This window comes from Papio anubis, chromosome X (genome assembly GCF_008728515.1).
Source record: "Papio anubis isolate 15944 chromosome X, Panubis1.0, whole genome shotgun sequence".
Classification (NCBI taxonomy): Eukaryota; Metazoa; Chordata; class Mammalia; order Primates; family Cercopithecidae; genus Papio; species Papio anubis.
The window spans coordinates 123,996,726-124,014,488 of NC_044996.1; the positions used below are offsets into that span (position 1 = coordinate 123,996,726).

Consider the following 17,763-nt stretch of genomic DNA (forward strand, 5'->3'; position numbering starts at 1 on the left):
GTTGGAGACTGGAGCTGTTCCTATTCGGCCATCTTGCTCCGCCCCCAAATTATTTTCTTCACTATAAATACATTGCTTTTTTACACAAATGTTATGCTATATCTATTGTTTTGAAGCTTGCTTTTGTGAGTTATGCAGATCTTGATGTCAATCACTATCAGGATACTTTATGTGATCCAAAATACTTTAAAATTTGGATTGCCACTTAGAGGCACTTCATTGTACTAGACTCCCCACTCAGCCCACTTTTTCTCCAGCTACTGCTGTGGCAATCTGCTTCACTTCAGTTGTACTACCTTTGCTTTCTGTCCTAGAGGTCTCTGGTACCTCCAAAAACCTGGTAGTGTGAGAGTTAACATCCCAAGGAGCAATCTTTGACCAATGGGATAATTGGATTAGTGCCAGCAGATACATTCTCCCTCTTCAATCTTTGTCAGTCAGGTTGGACAATTCTGAGGCACATTCTACAGGGCTTCTCAGAAGGTCCTGATGGGATCGAACTTCAGTTCCCTATAGTGGTGAACAATTCTAGAATCCATATTGATTCTCCTTCCCAGTGTCTCTTCTGTGCCTTGGGATAACTAATCAACATAAACTATCTGCATTCAAGCCTTTGTTGTAGGCTCTGTTTTCCAGAAAGAACCCAGGCTAAGATGCTCATATAGAATACATATTAATTCATCTTTGAAAAGGAGCCATTATAAATCATATTGTACTTAGAATATTTGAGTATCATAGAAACAAGGAAAACATTAAAACTAACTCACAATTTCATCCTAAACAAGCCATATAAAAACTCAGGCTTTTGATTTTCTGGTGCATATAAAAAGGAGAGAAAGAAGAAATTAAAAACCCTAAATAGGCCGGGTGCGGTGGCTCATGCCTGTAATCCCAGCACTTTGGGAGGCCGAGGTGTGTGGGTCACGAGGTCAGGAGATCCAGACCATACTGGCTAACAGGGTGAAACCCTGTCTCTACTAAAAAACACAAAAAAATTAGCTGGGCGTGGTGGCGGGCACCTGTAGTCCCAGCTACTCGGGAGGTTGAGGCAGGAGAATGGTGTGAACCTGGGAGATGGAACTCGCAGTGAGCCGAGATCATGCCACTGTACTCCAGCCTGGGTGTATAAGCTCCAGCTTGAGCAAGACTGTCTCAAAAAAAAGAAACCCAACCAATAACAACAAAAAACCTAAATAATGAGATATAACCTAAATAAATAAATAAATACTAGAAAGAGGACTACCAGATTATAAAGCTCTGTCTAGAAAATTTACTTATTTATTTTCTCCTAGCAACAATCATTCATGAAAGATATTAATATCCCCATTTTACATAATTAGAACAAACTCTCAAGAACATCACTTGATTCAGCTCACCGAGATAGAAAACGGTAGAATTAGGATTCAGACACAGGTTTTTAGACTCAAAGTTATTTCTTCTACACTATAGAGATCTGGAAAGACACTTGTTCTAGAAATTTTCTTTAGCATCATATACTAAGTGGTACTGTATACTATTTTATTATTCCAAAAAATTAACTATTCTTGTGAGAAAAGTAATATAGAAGTATACATACAACCTTTTAGTAAAGGCTGGGTAATCTTTGTATAAAACGGTCAGGATGGGAAGTAGAAGAATAACATGAAAAGACAAGTGCTTTCTGAGACGAACTGATTTGGTTAATGCCATTCACTGTTGCCATCATCATCAGACAGGATTTTTAAATTCTCACTAGCTGGAATGCAAAATTGCCAAGGTAAACATACGGCATTCATTTCTAAACTCCTTCAGTACTATTTACGCTGTTACTTATTTCTAATAGCAAGTAGCCCAGAATCTGACTTTTAAGAAAGATAAGTCAATATGAGTCAATTATTAGGAATTTATTTAAGAAACTAAAAATTACTTATTATTTTAAAATTATTTAAAATTAAAAATAGTTAGTGATTAAGAACTTTTAAAATTTGGCTATTACTTATTATGGTTTTTATTTAATAAAATTTCAATCATCATTTTATAACCTCAAAGAGATTTTTCCTTGGTCTAATTAATTAAAATGATATTTAAGGTCTTTAGTACAAGAGAAATCCCACAGTATTTCTTTCATCATTTAAATTTATTTCTGTTATTCTGTCATATGGTGGAATCTGAAATTTCCTCAGAAATAAAATTTCATATTTTTTACAGTTCTCTAGAGATTCTTTTTCTATAAATTATTTACATGTCCTTTGTTGATATCTGAATATTGATCACAAATGTGCATTTGTAACTGGAACTATTCCTCCACAGAAAAGGCTACATCAACAGATGTAAAAATATATACCATACATAAATTAATTGAGAAAAACAAGGCAAAAAGAAATCATGTATATAAATTAGAGCCAAGAATGAAGCTAAATACAAAACAAATACCATGAGATGCACTTGTCCATTATGAGCCACAAATTTTAATCTTAAGTTCGTAGCAGCCAATGCATAAAGAAAAGTACAGCTCTTTTTGGTACTAACGTCAGGGAGAGATTACTCCTGAGAAATCTGATAAAGAAAAAAATGTTAACATACACTGACCTCAATAACAGCCTTGAAGTAAACACAATGAAGAACCCACAGCAGTGTACCAAAGTCGAATTCAGTAAATTCAATACTTCAGAAAGAACAGTCATTGTCACAGAAAATTCAACGCCAAAGAAACAGTCACTCACAGAAAATAAAATGTAGGTGGGAAAGGCTCTGTGCATGCTCCTTAGTTATTGACAAAATAGGCACAGCTAGACAGTAGCCCTGGGTTTCATGGGAAAAAAGACAGTACAATTTGTAAAGCCTCAGGGAACTAGAATTGGTAGCAACTGCCAGATCTGGAAAGGCCATGGGCTTTGGTATGAGATTCTGTGTTCAAACTGAATAGTTGAACAACTTAATATTTGTGACCCTTAGTTCCACCATCTGCAAAAGTAGGATTAAATGAGAGAATACACTTATAGAAACTAAGCTAATACTTGAAATATATAGGCCCTAAATAAATATTAGTGTCTTTCTATTCTCCAGGCCCTACAGGTAGATCGACATGAGGGAGTTGTAATTATTTTCCCTCTTGGACTAATAAGGAGAAAAATACATTAATTATCCACTCCTGAGACTATTCTTATAAACCACAAAGGGCATCCCTACTGCACAATGAGGGGGAGAGGATTAGCAGAGGATTATTCAGTACCATTTCTATAGTAGATAACAAAAAAGGAATAGGGATGCTGTATCGCTGATATTCTGATTTCCCTCCATACATACATTCAGACGTTTTAAAAGTATTTACTTTTCTAAATACAAAATAGTATTCTTTTACAAATATTCAAACATTTCAGAAACATAAAACTTATAAACTGATATTAGGAATAAATGAGGCAAATGTCCTTTTACAGACATATGAATCTTCACCGCCTAGTACCTGGCAGATGCAGAAATGACATGATTTCACACACACCAGAGGTGAAGAAGTTATTAGGACAAACCAGCATTGATCAAGAAATGCATTTACAAATAAAAGTGGCCAACTGTTCATTAAGAAGACAGGAGATGGCCTTTCAACAAAGTAAAATGTATCCATAGCCCATTTCTAGTAATAAAATATATGTAAAGTCATTAACTGATTCAAAAATATTGCCATATTACCATTTGAAAGGTTGTCTGGTAAGTATAGAATTGGAGCAAAGGAAATTTGATTTTTTTAATAAAGTATTCCATCCAAATGATGATAGAGATTAATTACCCATTATAGAACAGAATACCTTTCTCTGATCTTTTTTTTGTAATAGATGAACAGTAAAAGAAATTCTCATTTCAAATTCTCCTTGCTCTACATTATTAATTTTTTATTACATTCCAACCTTGCTACATATTACAATTTAAAAATATTGTATCTTTTTTTCCTATTAGGTACAATAGAATGGTTATAACTAACGTAATTTGTTATGCTTTGATTCTTTTGTAGATTTCCTATAAAAATACACTTAACTGATATGGTCAGTAGATTTTTTTCTTATGGTTCACTTCTTCTAGTTGATCAAGGAAATATTCTCTAATAAAGATTAAAATAAATCCAAGTGTACTCACCACGTGAAGAATTTTATTCTCTGTTTCATATACAGTACAATCCTGAAAAAAAGAACCATACACATTAGATTCAAAATACCAAGCATTCTTTTAAAATATTTTCTTAGAAATTACACTATAATTTTAAAAGTCTTAACAATTCAAGCAAAAATAATAGGAAAAATCTGGGATGCTATATACCAAAATATTAATAATGGTTAGCTCTGATGGTCACTAACAGAGGATATCCTTATTTTTGCTTAACTGTATATTCTAATTTTACTACCTTTAAATGCATACTAAAAGACAATATACATTAAGTAGACTTTTAAAAACAAATATTGAAAAAATATTGTAATCACTTTCCATCTAAGCTTTTACACGTGATAAATGTATTTTGTTGAAATGTCCCTAACATTTCAAATACTAATTTATTATCGATTAGAACATTAAAAAACACACTAACATTTATTTCAATAGTCCTATCAAAATCTCAAATAATTTTATATTTTTAACTATTGCAAGCTATTAAATATACTTTACAGTACACATTTAAAATTAATACATCTACTAATAATAATTACCCAGTTCATAGTTCTCACCTAAATTTAAGTCCCAGGAATTACAAAAAATTCTTTCAAAAGCCACCATGGTCTTTTTTTTTTAACCTGCAGTTACTGGATATACAATAAGCAGCAATACAACAAACTGATCTTTGCTTAGAGACAATGTTTCTATGGCACAGTTTCCTCACGAAATTTATAAAACGGGCATATTGGTAACAACCCAATAAAACTGTTGTAAGAATTAAGTGACAAAATGAGATAAATCAATAGAATCTGACATACATTAAGTGATAAATACATTTTAACCATGTATTAGTGTCACTATTTTAGTTTTTTTTTTTTTTTTTTGGAGACAGAGTTTTGCTCTTGTTGCCCAGGCTGGAGTGCAATGGCGCAATCTCGGTTCACAGCAACCTCTGCCTCCTGGGTTCAAGCGATTCTCCTGCCTCAGCCTCCCGAGTAGCTGGGATTACAGGCACGTGCCACTATGCCCCGCTAATTTTGTGTATTTTTAGTAGAGACAGGGTTTCTCCATGTTGGTCAGGCTGGTCTCAAACTCCCAACCTTAGGTGATCGGCCCGACTCGGCCTCCCAAAGTGCTGGGATTATAGGCGTGAGCCACCGCGCCAGGCCATCACTATTTTAACTTTAAAAAACTAACTTTACTTCAAAAAATAAAATTATTATTTGGCTAATTTTGAAGAAGCAAACCCACCCATTTCCACAGTACTGAATATTTTAAGAAATGATATTCCAGTTCATTTTTTCCCGAATTTAATTTTAACAAAAAGGAATGTTGTTCAACACAATTTTTGATAATGCAACTTCACCACAATGCCTTGTCAGAAGAAATACATACTCAGATCAGGGGCAAAGGTTTAAAAATAAAACTTAAGTATATTTTACAAATTCAAAGAAATACTTAAGATTTGGGTCTTGTCTTTCTGAAGGACTCATATGCCAAAGGAGAGATAATCTGGGAAAAGTTGGTAAGTTGCCCAGTTTCTGCATGCTGCTTCTATAGCTTGCTTCAGCTGCAATGTATGCAAATTCCATTATTTGTCTACCTTCCAGAATCAGAGGGTATGACTAAACATTCAAAGGGATTCTCTTCAAGGAAAAAAGTAAATATGATCTGAATGTATACTCTAGCAGTGGATAATAATCATACAGAAAGTAACTATTTCAAGTATCTTTAAAATATAAAAATTTACTAGCACATTCCTAGTGTGATCCAACAAAAAGAACTGTTAAAATAATCTTAAACTGTTTTCAGTAATCATATGATGTTAGATGGTAGTGTTGTGATTATTGTCATGCAGAATCTGTTGTGTGTGCTTTGTAAGATGAATAACTGAACAATTATATGACTGCCATTCTATCACTCCAGTGTCATTGTTAAGTATTTTTAGCATGGGATAAAGCTGACACATATATAAGATTGAAGAAGTTAAATAACATGCTGGCGACTCTTGAAGTATTATCTATGTACATACATATATATATGTATGCATGTATTTCTTAGCTCTGCAACCTGAAAAGGCATAGGAACAATGACCTAGCTAGTAATGATACACTTCCCAGAGTTTACGGTCTGAAAACCACATTTCCCAGGCTTTCTTGGAAAATGGCTGATTTGAGATCTGGAATAGGAAATGTACAAGATGAGCTTGGATTATACTGTGATACAAGACAGAAGGAAGTTATCAAAGACTACTAGGAGTAGCGTATCAAGACTACTACTACACAGGAGTTGACTCTTGTGTTAGTAGGACTCAGGACTCAACAGGAAGAGATTCCCCCTGGCCAAACATGAAACAATCTGAGCATCTAAAAGGATAATAACTGCAATGTATGGAAACACAATAAATAGTATTAAATATATGTTTGATGCTATATTAATATTACATTTTAAATATGCTACCTATATCTAAATATAGTTAGTAATATTTAAATAATGTTGAATATATTAATTAGACAATATAAAATAGACATATTTTTTGCCTTGATTCAGCAAATATTAATCAACCGTACTAGGGATAAAAGGATGAATAAAATATGGCCCCTGACTTTAAGAGAAGGGCTGTTCAGGGAGATAGGAATTCACACAAATAAGTTAAAACACAGAATTTAAAAGTACTCATGCTGTTTTAAGTGTTTTTAACTTCAGAAGTATAAATGATACACAATTACACAAATCAATAGATAAAAGGCAAATTATTTAAAATTTCAAGATATTAATATATTTTTATTAAAATTCAACAGGAAATCAAATTCAACGTATAGTATACTGGATTGTACTATACATTGCTCTAGTCAAATTTCAAACTTTTTAAAAAGTTCTACTAGCTGCGGGTTAGTGACAGAAAGGATGACATCTGTGATCCTAGATTTAAGATTATTTGAAGAACAAAATATTGGTGCACACTCAACTATTTTGACATGACCCTGAAAGACAAAGTTTAAGGGAGATATATGAGGTGATTGAGGTGGTCAAGTTTTTCTACCAGTCCAAAAAAACGCCACATATAAATATTAAAATTAAGAACTTGTTATTTAAAATAAACAAAACTAAATGATTGTAAAATGAATTTAAATACATTTTAAATAATGTTTTTGATAAGTTTTGCAGCACTTATGTATGTAAAGTTAAGTTTAAATCTGCATTAAGAGATTTGGGATACTCTTGATTAGTGTAACAAAGGCACAATTATGGGAGCTAGAGGAGCAGAGGAGGAAGAAACTAAACTCTGTGTGAAAACAAATCAAGAAAGGTGGCTTTTAACTGGGTCTTGGAAACAGTGGGTCTTCAGAAAGAGAAAATAATGGCATCATTGCAAAAGCAATCAATGTAATCTACACTCAGTTAAGTTAAGTAATTTTCAGATTTTACTTCTGCATTAAGAATCATTTGAGGGGTGGGTTAAAATGCAGATTCCCAGAAGTACAGATCTAGTTGATTCAGAGTGAGGCCTCCAAGATGATATTTATAAAGATGGTATTTTAAGAAACACTTGATCTATTTTATAGGATTACCATGTGATACAGGAACACCAAAGTTATCCCAAAATTATCAAATATATAGAATTCATAAACTGGTAACCTTTTTATAACATTATCTGCCAGCTCACTCCAAATAGTTCTCAGATCCACAGAATTGTATGTTTGATTACACTTTCCCCCAATTCATTGATTATTTTTTCCTATTAAACTTATTTCTTTCTTCAATAGCTTACTATGTTGAACAGTTGCTTCTACTTGTCTGTATCTCTATCTTCTTTCAGCAAGGTCGGCTTGTCAGTTATTGAAACCCAGAGGCTTTCCACAAAGGGTGAGGATGCAGCATATTAAAAATAGAAGCCCTATTCACAATAGCAAAGACTTGGAATCAACCCAGATGTCCATCAGTGACAGATTGGATTAAGAAAATGTGGCACATATACACCATGGAATACTATGCAGCCATAAAAAAGGATGAGTTTGTGTCCTTTGTAGGGACATGGATGCAGCTGGAAACCATCATTCTTAGCAAACTATCACAAGAACAGAAAACCAAACACCGCATGTTCTCACTCATAGGTGGGAACTGAACAATGAGATCACTTGGACTCAGGAAGGGGAACATCACACACCGGGGCCTATCGTGGGGAGCGGGGAGGGGGGAGGGATTGCATTGGGAGTTATACCTGATGTAAATGACGAGTTGATGGGTGCAGCACACCAACATGGCACAAGTATACATATGTAACAAACCTGCACGTTATGCACATGTACCCTACAACTTAAAGTATAATAATAATAAATAAATTTAAAAATAAATAAATAAATAAATAAATAAATAAATACACTTCAAAAAAAAAAAAAAAAAAATAGAAGCCAGGCACAGTGGCTCATGCCTGTAATCCCAGCACTTTGGGAGGCCTAGGTGGGCGGATCGCTTAAGGCTAGGAGTTCAAGACTAGCTTGGCCAACATGGTGAAATCCCACCTTTACTAAAAATACAAAAATTAGCTGGGTGTGGTGGCACATGCCTGTAATCCCAGCTACTCGGAAGGCTGAGGTAGGAGAATCGCTTGAACCTGAGAGGTAGAGGTTGCAGTGAGCCAAGATCGCACCACTGCACTCCAGCCTGGGTGACAGAGTGAGACTCTGCCTCAAAACAAAAAAAAGAACAACAAAACCAGAGAGAGTGCATATTAACCTGCTACTTTATATTAGGGAGAAGAATAGAAACTAAATGACTATGTTATATTTTGTTAAGCTGTAATTTTATGGCATTCATTTTATCATGCTAAATATTTAAACAGCTCTAGGTACTTTGGGAGGTTTATTTATTAGTAAGTTATTTTACCTCCATCAACAGGTGATTTTAAAATACTTGCTTCTAAAGTATGGGTTTTATTAATACTTGGGGCCAAATCCTTTCCCAAAAGATATCTCAAGTTTTAAAGAGAAAATAGCATTGCATATGGATAAATCTATACTTTACAAACCTATTCATGCTGTGGAAAGGTACACCTCTGACATTCTAGTTATTTTTAGGTTAGAATTAAATTTAGATTTTAAAGACTGGGTTTACAGCCACGATAATATATACTCCCAGGAATTCTCTCCAGTAGCTCGAGCTTTTATTGTACATGCAAAAAAAAAAAAAAAAAAAAATTTCATTTCTTCTTTATCCTTTTCCATATAATGCTTCTACAAACTATGTGATGCATTTACATGAGCCAAATTCCTAATGAGAAAATATTCATAAAAATGAGGCGTGTTTCTTGAATTTTGATCACTAAGTATGCACAGAAACATCCTCCCACAGATGAGCTATACACCCACACAGGATCATAATGTTATCCTTTCTGTGAAACAATGATGCAATTGCTATAGTGAGAAGAATAACAGAACAATTTTTACTCCTACATATTGCCACTGATGTTCCATACTTTGTCAACAAGTTTTAAGCACCTGGTGGGTCACAATACTCAGAACAAGTAATATTTCTCATCAACTGTATATTATAATCATAAGAACAGTGCATATGTTATTAATAGTAAATATATGAAGAGAGATAGTGAAAGGAAATAGTGTATATCTCTAATAATACCATTATATTTCATGAAATTTTATAAATGCCATAAATTTCCATGTCTTATTTTTGTGTATATATTGTATTCTTTTACAAATAATATAAAATATTGTTTTACTTAGAAGTAATATATAAATAATCCATCTTTGTAAACCTTTGATAATGGTACTTTCATACTCAACACTTCAACATATTCTATTATTATCAAAATGCCTTTACATGCCTAAGGGGCTAATTTAAGCAATGAGTATTATACTTTTCCTTTCTTTTATTTTCTCCTCCCTCCCAGACTTCCTCTCTTCCTTCCTCCCTTCCTTGCATTCATTTATTTATTGAAGTCACAATTCAGTTCACCAACATGTTTTTTGTCATCTCCTAAATGCAATTCAGTTCCAGATACTATTATGTGATGACGGATAAATTACCCTTGGTATTTGGCCATCGTGATTTCATTAATTAGGAGGGGAGAAAACATTCAAACACAAATAAAAGGTAGACAAGATAAATTCTAATAAAAGATCCCATTAAAAAGGAGATAAATTCTGATAATCCTGGATTAACTATGTGGGGGAAATGATATTTTACCTGCCCCTAAATGGCTTTCAAATCTGGAATTTGAAGGTTTAGGGAGAAAGAACATTTCAAACTGTGTGAACACACTGAACAAATGCACAGTCAATAAGAAGTAAGCAGACTGATTTGGTTAAAATTTAAGCTACGTGGGGAAAATGCAGTGGGAAAGAAAGCAGAGAAAATAATACGGGGCATATTATGGAGAACTACCAAAGCTAGGTTGAAGAAAATTTTTGTTTTTGTTTTAAAAGAAAAGCAATTTCAATTTTTCTATAACAATTTAATTTCCATTTTGAATCTCCTTCAAAAACTTAACTCAGTCAGTTTATAATTTCTCTTGACTTTCCTTGGGGAAGAGTTGAAGTCAAGGCAGTCTATCTAATATAATAGTTGATTATACACAGCAATATGAGTTGTGAGTGAGGGTTGAGAGGTCTGTGGAGATGAAATGTTCTTGTCCAGCTAACAACTCCCACAGCCATCTCTTGTTCCGTTCTTCATAGTCCCTTAGGAGTAATTTTTGTGCCATATCTCAGTTATGGGAATCTCTGCAAAGCTGCGTATCTTCCTAGACATACTAAAGTGGATGTTTTATCTGTAGAAAGGGTGGAGGAGTGTGAACTTTGTTCTGATACAAGGGGGTGTTCACAGATAACTGAATATGAGAAGTATGTGATTAAATTTATGTTTCATGAAAATGATTAGAAGAAGCTAGGAATTTGGAAGGGAGATAAACTGGAGGCAGGAAGATCAGTTGGAATATTCTTTCATTAGGAAATGTGATATGTAATCAGGGCTTGAACTGAGGTTATGATAGTGGAAGGGAGATGAAAATAAGTGGATGCCATGAAGATAAGATTTGAAAAAATTAGGTAACTGATTGATCAGATACAAAGAATAATGGGTGGGGGAGAGGGACAGAGCAAGATGGCAGAATAGAAGCCTCCACAGATTATCCCTCCAGCCCCCAACAAGGACACCGATTTAACAATTATCCCTACAGAAAAAAAACCTTTTCCATAAGAACCAAAAATCAGGTGAGTACTCACAATACCTAGTTTTAACTTCGTATCATTGAAAGAGGCACTGAAGAGGTAGGAAAAACAGTCTTCAATTGCCAGTGCCCCCTTTCCCCTGAACCCGGGCAACAGCTGCCTGGTGATGAGAGTTTCTATGCACAGGGGAGAAAGAAAGCCAGTAATTCTGAGGCATTAAACTCAGCGCTGACCTTGTTATAGTAGAAAACAAAACTGAACCAAATTCAGCTGATGTTCACCCATGGAGGGAGCATTTAAACAAGTCCTAACCAGAGGGGAATCAATCACCAATCCCAGCGATCTGAACTTGAGTTTCCACAAGCTTTGCCACCATGTGCTACAGTGATGTGGGGCCCCAAATAAACTGCAAAAGCAGTCTAGGCCACAAGGAGAGCAACTCTTAGGCAAGTCCTAGTGCTGAGCTGGGCCCAAAGACAGTGGACTGAGGGGGCGGCACACAACTTACTGACATACCAGCTGGGATGGCTAAAGGAGCACTGGCATTAACCCTCCCCTAACCCCAGGTTGCATAGCTTGTGGCTCCAAAGAAGGCCCCTTCCTTTCACTTGAGGAGAGGAGATGGAAGAGTGGGGAAGACTTTGTTTGCATCTTGGGATACCAGCTCAGCCACAGCAGGATAGGGTACCAGTCAGAGTCCTGAGGCCCCCTTTCCAGGCCCTAGCTCCTGACAGACATTTCTAGAAACACTCTGGGTCAAAAGGGAACCTGTTGCCTTAAGGGGAAGGACCCAGTCTAGGCAGCATGCATCACCTGCTAACTGAAATGCCCTTGAGCCCTGAATAACTAGCAGCAGTGATATCCATCCATGACAATAAATTGGAAAATCATAGACAAATTCCTAGACACATACAACCTGCCAAAATTTAACCATGAAGAAATCTAAAACCTGAAGAGGCCAATAACAAGCAATGAGATCGAAGCCATAATAAAAAATACCCCAAGCCAGGTGCGATGGCTCACGCCTGTAATCCCAGCACTTTGGGAGGCAGAGATGGGCGGATCATGAGGTCAGGAGCTCGAGACCATCCTGGCTAACATGGTGAAACCCCATCTCTACTAAAAATACAAAAAATTAGCTGGGCGTGGTGGCAGGCGCCTGTAGTCCCAGCTACTAGGGAGGCTGAGGCAGGAGAACGGCGTGAACCCTGGAGGTGGAGCTTGCAGTGAGCCAAGATCGTACCACTGCACTCTAGCCTGGGCGACAGAGTGAGACTCCATCTCAAAAAACATAAGATAAAAAATAAAAATAAAAAAATAAAAAGTCTCCCAAAAAGGAAAGCTGGGGACATAATGGCTTCATTGCTGAATTCTACCAAACATTAAAGAAGAACTAATACCAATCCTACTCAATCTACACCAAAAAACAGAGGGGGAGGAGGGAACATTCAAACTCATTCTACAAGGCCAGTATTACCCTGGTACCAAAGCCAGACAAAGACATACCAAAGAAAGAAAACTACAGGCCAATATCTGATGAATATTTATGTAAAAATCCTCAACAAAATACGAGCAAACCAAATTCCACAATATATTAATAAGGTCATTCATCATGACCTTATTAATCATCATTCAAATGACCAAGCATCATTTATTCCTGGGTTGCAAAGATGGTTCAACATACAAAAATCAAACAGTGTGATACATCATACCTAAAGAAGGATGGACAAAACCACAGGATCATTTCAATTGATGCTGAAAAAGAATTTGATACAATTCAACATCCCTTCATAATAAAAACCCTCAAAAGACTGGATATAGAGCCAGACGCGGTGGCTCACACCTGTAATCTAAGCACTTTGGGAGGCCAAGGTGGGTGGATCACAAGGTCAGGAGATCGAGACCATCCTGGCTAACACTGGTGAAACCCCATCTTTACTAAAAAATTAGCCAGGCGTGGTGGCACACGCCTGTAGTCCCAGCTACTCGGGAGGCTGAGACAGGAGAATCGCCTGAGCCCAGGAGGCAGAGGTTGCAGTGAGCTGAGATTGCATCACCGTACTCCAACCTGGGTGACAGAGTGAGACTCTGTCTCCAAAAACAAAAACAAAAACAAAAAAAACTGAGTATAGAAGGAACATACCTCAACATAATAAAAGCCATGTATGATAGACTCACAGCAGCTAGTATCATACTAAATTAGGAAAAACTGAAAGCCTTTCTTCTATGATCTGGAACACAAGGATGCCCACTTTCACCACTGCTATTCAACATAGTACTGGAAGTCCTAGTCAGAGCAATTAGGCAACAGAAATAAATAAAGTGTATCCAAATTGGAAAGGAAGAAGTCAAATTACCATTCCTTGCAGATGATAATGATCTTAAATTAGGGAAAATCTAAAGACTCCAGGAAAAAACTATTAGAGTTGATGATGAAGTTTAGTAAAGTTGCAGGATATAAAATCAACATACAAAAATCAGTAGCATTTCTACATGCCAACAGTGAACAATTTGAAAAAGAAAACAAAAATAATCCTATTTTCAATAGCTACAAATAAAATTAAATATCTAGAAATTAACATAAAGAAGTGAAAGATCTCTGTAATGGAAACTATAAAACACTGATAAAGAAATGGAAGAAACCACCCAAAAAATGAAAAGATATTGCATGTTCTTAGATTAATCAATATTGTTAAAATGTCCACACTACCTAAGCAATCTACAGATTCAATGCAATCGCTATCAAAATACCAATGACATTCTGCACAGAAATAGAAAAAATTGAAAAAAAATTCTAAAATTTATATGGAACCACAAAAGAATAGCCAAAATTATCCTAAGCAAAAAGAACACAACTAAAGGAATCACAACACCTGACTCCAAATTATACTACTGAGATAGAGTATCTAAAACAGCATGGTACTGGCATAAAAACAGACACAGAGTCCAGTAAAACAGCGTATACAACCCAGAAACAAATCCACACACCTACAGTGAACACATTTTCAACAAAGGTGCCAAGGACATACACTGTGGAAAGTATGGTGCTGGGAAAACTGAATATCCATGGGCATAAGAATGAAACTAGACCTGTATCTTCTGTCATATACAAAATTCAAATAAAAATGGATTAAAGATTTAAATCTGAGACCTCAACCTATGAAACTACTGCCAGAAAACATTGCGGAAGCTCTCCATGACATTGGTCTTTGGAAAGATTTCTTGAGTATTACCCCAAAATCACATGCAACCAAAGCAAAAATGGACAAATGGGATCACATCAAGTTAAAAAGCTTCTGCACAGCAAAGGAAACAATCAACAAAGTGAAGAGACAAGCCACAACATGGGAGAAAATATTTGCAAACTACCCATCTGACAAGCAATTGATAACCAGAATATGTAAGGAGCTCAAACAATGCTATAGAAAAAAATCTAATAATCTGCTTAAAATATGGGCAAAAAATTTGAATAGACAGTTTTCAAAAGAAGACATACAAATGGCCATCAGGCATATGAAAAGTATTCAACATCATTGATCATCAAAAAATTGTAAAGCGAAACTAAAATGACATAGCATCTTACCCCAGATAAAATGGCTTATATCCAAAAGGCAATAACAAATGCTGGTGAGGATGTGGAGAAAAGGGAACCTCATACACTGTTGGTGGGAAGGTACATTAATACAATCATGATGGAGTACAGTTTGGAGGTTCCTTAAAAAACTAAAAATACAGCTGCCACATAATCCAGCAATCCAACTTCTGGGTATATACCCCAAGAAAAGGAAATCAGGATATTAAAAAGATATCTGCACTCTCATGCTTTTTGCAGCTCTGTTCATGACGGCCAAGATTTTGAAGCAACCTGTGTCTATCAACAGATGAATGGATAAAGAAAATGTAGTACAATGGAGTACTATTCAGCCATTAAAAATGAGATTCAGTCATTTGCAACAGCATCGATGGATCTGGAGATCATTATGTTAAGTGAAACAGGCCAGGCACCTAAAGACAAACATGGCAGGTTCTCACTCATTTGTAGGATCTAAAAATCAAAATAATTGAACTTATGAAGATAGTAGAAGAGAGTAGAAAGATGGTTACCAGAAGCTAGGAAATACAGTAGGGGGGTGGAGGAGAAAGGGGGATGCGTAATGGGTACAAAAAACATACAGTTAGAAAGAATTATAAGATCTAGTATTTGATAGCACAATGGTGTGACTATAGTCAATAATAATTTAATTGTACATTTAAAAATAACTTAAAACATAATTGAATTGTAACATGAAAGACAAATTCTTGAGGGGATGCATACCTCATTTTCCATGATGTGATTATGAATGCATTGTATGCCTGCATCAAAACATCTCATGTATTCCATAATATATATGCTTACTATGTATCCACAAAAAATTCAAATATGCAAATTAATAAACAAGAAATAATGGAGAAGGGAAAGTTAAACATTACTCTAAGTGTTCAAGCCTAAGAAAATGGATGGATGAATGGTACAGTAGAGATGGAGAAAGGAAATTGAGGAGATTAAAACGATTTTATTTTGTGCACATAAAATTAGAAGTGGCTGAAAACAGAATGTGTTACATACAATTGTATAGCAAGCATTTGATAAAACTGAATTAGAATGGAAATAGAGCCAGATCTTGGAGATACTGACATTGCAGGGATAGTTAAAGCTACAAGAAAACAACAATGATGACTTCACCAGAAGAGAGTATGTATGGTGAGAAGATAGCTGAGGATAAAACCTCAGACAATGCTTGTTTAGGAGCCAGAGGAAGAATTAATCCCATGGCCAGGATTAAATGAAGAAAGTGATATTATTACAGAGATAAGAAAAGAGTTTTGGAAAGGGAGAAGGGAAAAACAGTGTCTAATTTAAGAGTCTGAGAAAAATGACAGCAAGAAGCTTTAAAAATCAGTTTTAATTTAATAATGGAGATGGGGTAGTTGAAAAAGACAATGTGAGGAGTTTAGATGTACAAGTAACAGTACTAATATAAACTGTTCTTCTAAGAAATGTTTCAAGGTAGGAAAGGAACCATAAGCATAGTTTTTTGAGAAGCAGGGTCAAAGTGATGAAAAAAAGAAGATAGGCAGTTTAGCATTTATCATGATATGGTTAATTTACAAAAATCCAGAGAAGCACATTTATATAACTCAGCTGATGTAAAGACTTTAAATGCAAAGAATATATAAGTATGCTCTATATAACATGATTCTTGTCATTTTTGTTGGGAGACTGTATTAGGAGATGGAAGATCTAGTATTATATACACACCAAGCAGAGCGTATCATTAGAGGAGTTGACATGAGAAATTTGAAGAAAGGAGAATAGCTAACTGAAGTGTGATACCAAAGGCAAAAACAAATGAATCAAGAATATATCTAATACTTTCCATCTTCTTAAAACAGTATAATAAATGTGGCAAATTTATCAATCAGGGGCAAGGAGGTACAAATCTGGTGAAGCTTAAGGATAGTCGGGCGTGGTGGCTCATGCCTGTAATCCCAGCACTCTGGGAGGCCGAGGCAGGTGAATCACTTGAGGTCAGAAGTTCAAGACCAGCTTGGCCAACATGGTGAAACCCCGTCTCTACTAAAAATACAAAAACTAGCTGGGTGTGGTGGTGCACACCTGTAATCCCAGCTACTTGGGAGGCTGAGGCAGGAGAATCGCTTGAACCCAGGAGGCTGCCGTTGCAGTGAGCTGAGATCGTGACATTGTACTCCAGCCTGGTGGACAAGAGCAAAATTCCATCTCAAATAAAAAAAAAAAAAAAAAGGATGAGGATGAAGAATATTGTCAGGAGTAGAAAACGTTGAGAGGAGCTGCTTATTCCTCAGAGGAAAAATATACTATGATATAGTATTGGCCACAATTAATGAGCTGGAGAATAACAAAAGCAAATTTTGTTTTGTTAAAAGAAAACTAACACAGGAACAGAAAACCAAATACCACATGTTTTTACTTTAAGTGGGAGCTAAATGATGAGAACACATGGACACATAGAGGGGAACAACAGAAACTGGGGCCTATTGGAGGGTGGAGGGTGGGAAGAGGGAGAGGAGAAGAAAAAATAACTAATGGGTACTAAGCTTAATATCTGGGTGATGAAATAATCTGTACAACAAACCCCCATGACACATACACTATGTGACAAACCTGAACTTGTACCCCTGAGCTTAAAAGTTAAAAAGAAAGCAAAACTTCAGTTTTTCACCAGTTTTAAGTCATTTTATAGTCTTTTACATTAAAAAAAAGTTTCTAACAACTTTTCCACAGGGGAGAGGGACTATTCCATTTTTAGTAACAAGCTAGAACAATCATCCATTTACCACTTATTGTCAGTCTGATTACTTTTACAGATTTCTGCCTTACAGCATCCCAACTTAAGTACTGACAGATGACAACTTCATCAAGATGCATACATATAGCAAT

At 35.6% G+C, this 17,763-nt stretch overlaps 1 protein-coding gene across 8 annotated transcripts in view; it reads right to left on the bottom strand.

Moving 5' to 3' along the window:
• CNKSR2 (connector enhancer of kinase suppressor of Ras 2) overlaps positions 1-17,763 on the bottom strand; it is a 295,703-nt gene that overhangs the window by 185,399 nt on the left and 92,541 nt on the right. For all 8 annotated transcript variants that reach the window (XR_004180567.1, XR_004180566.1, XR_004180565.1 and 5 more), the window contains exon 5: positions 4,108-4,149. Coding sequence is in view for 4 of the 8 variants with exons in the window: in XM_021933018.2 (XP_021788710.1) it covers positions 4,108-4,149 (42 nt within the window). In the remaining 4 variants the exon portion in view is untranslated. The remainder of the gene's footprint in view (positions 1-4,107; positions 4,150-17,763) is intronic.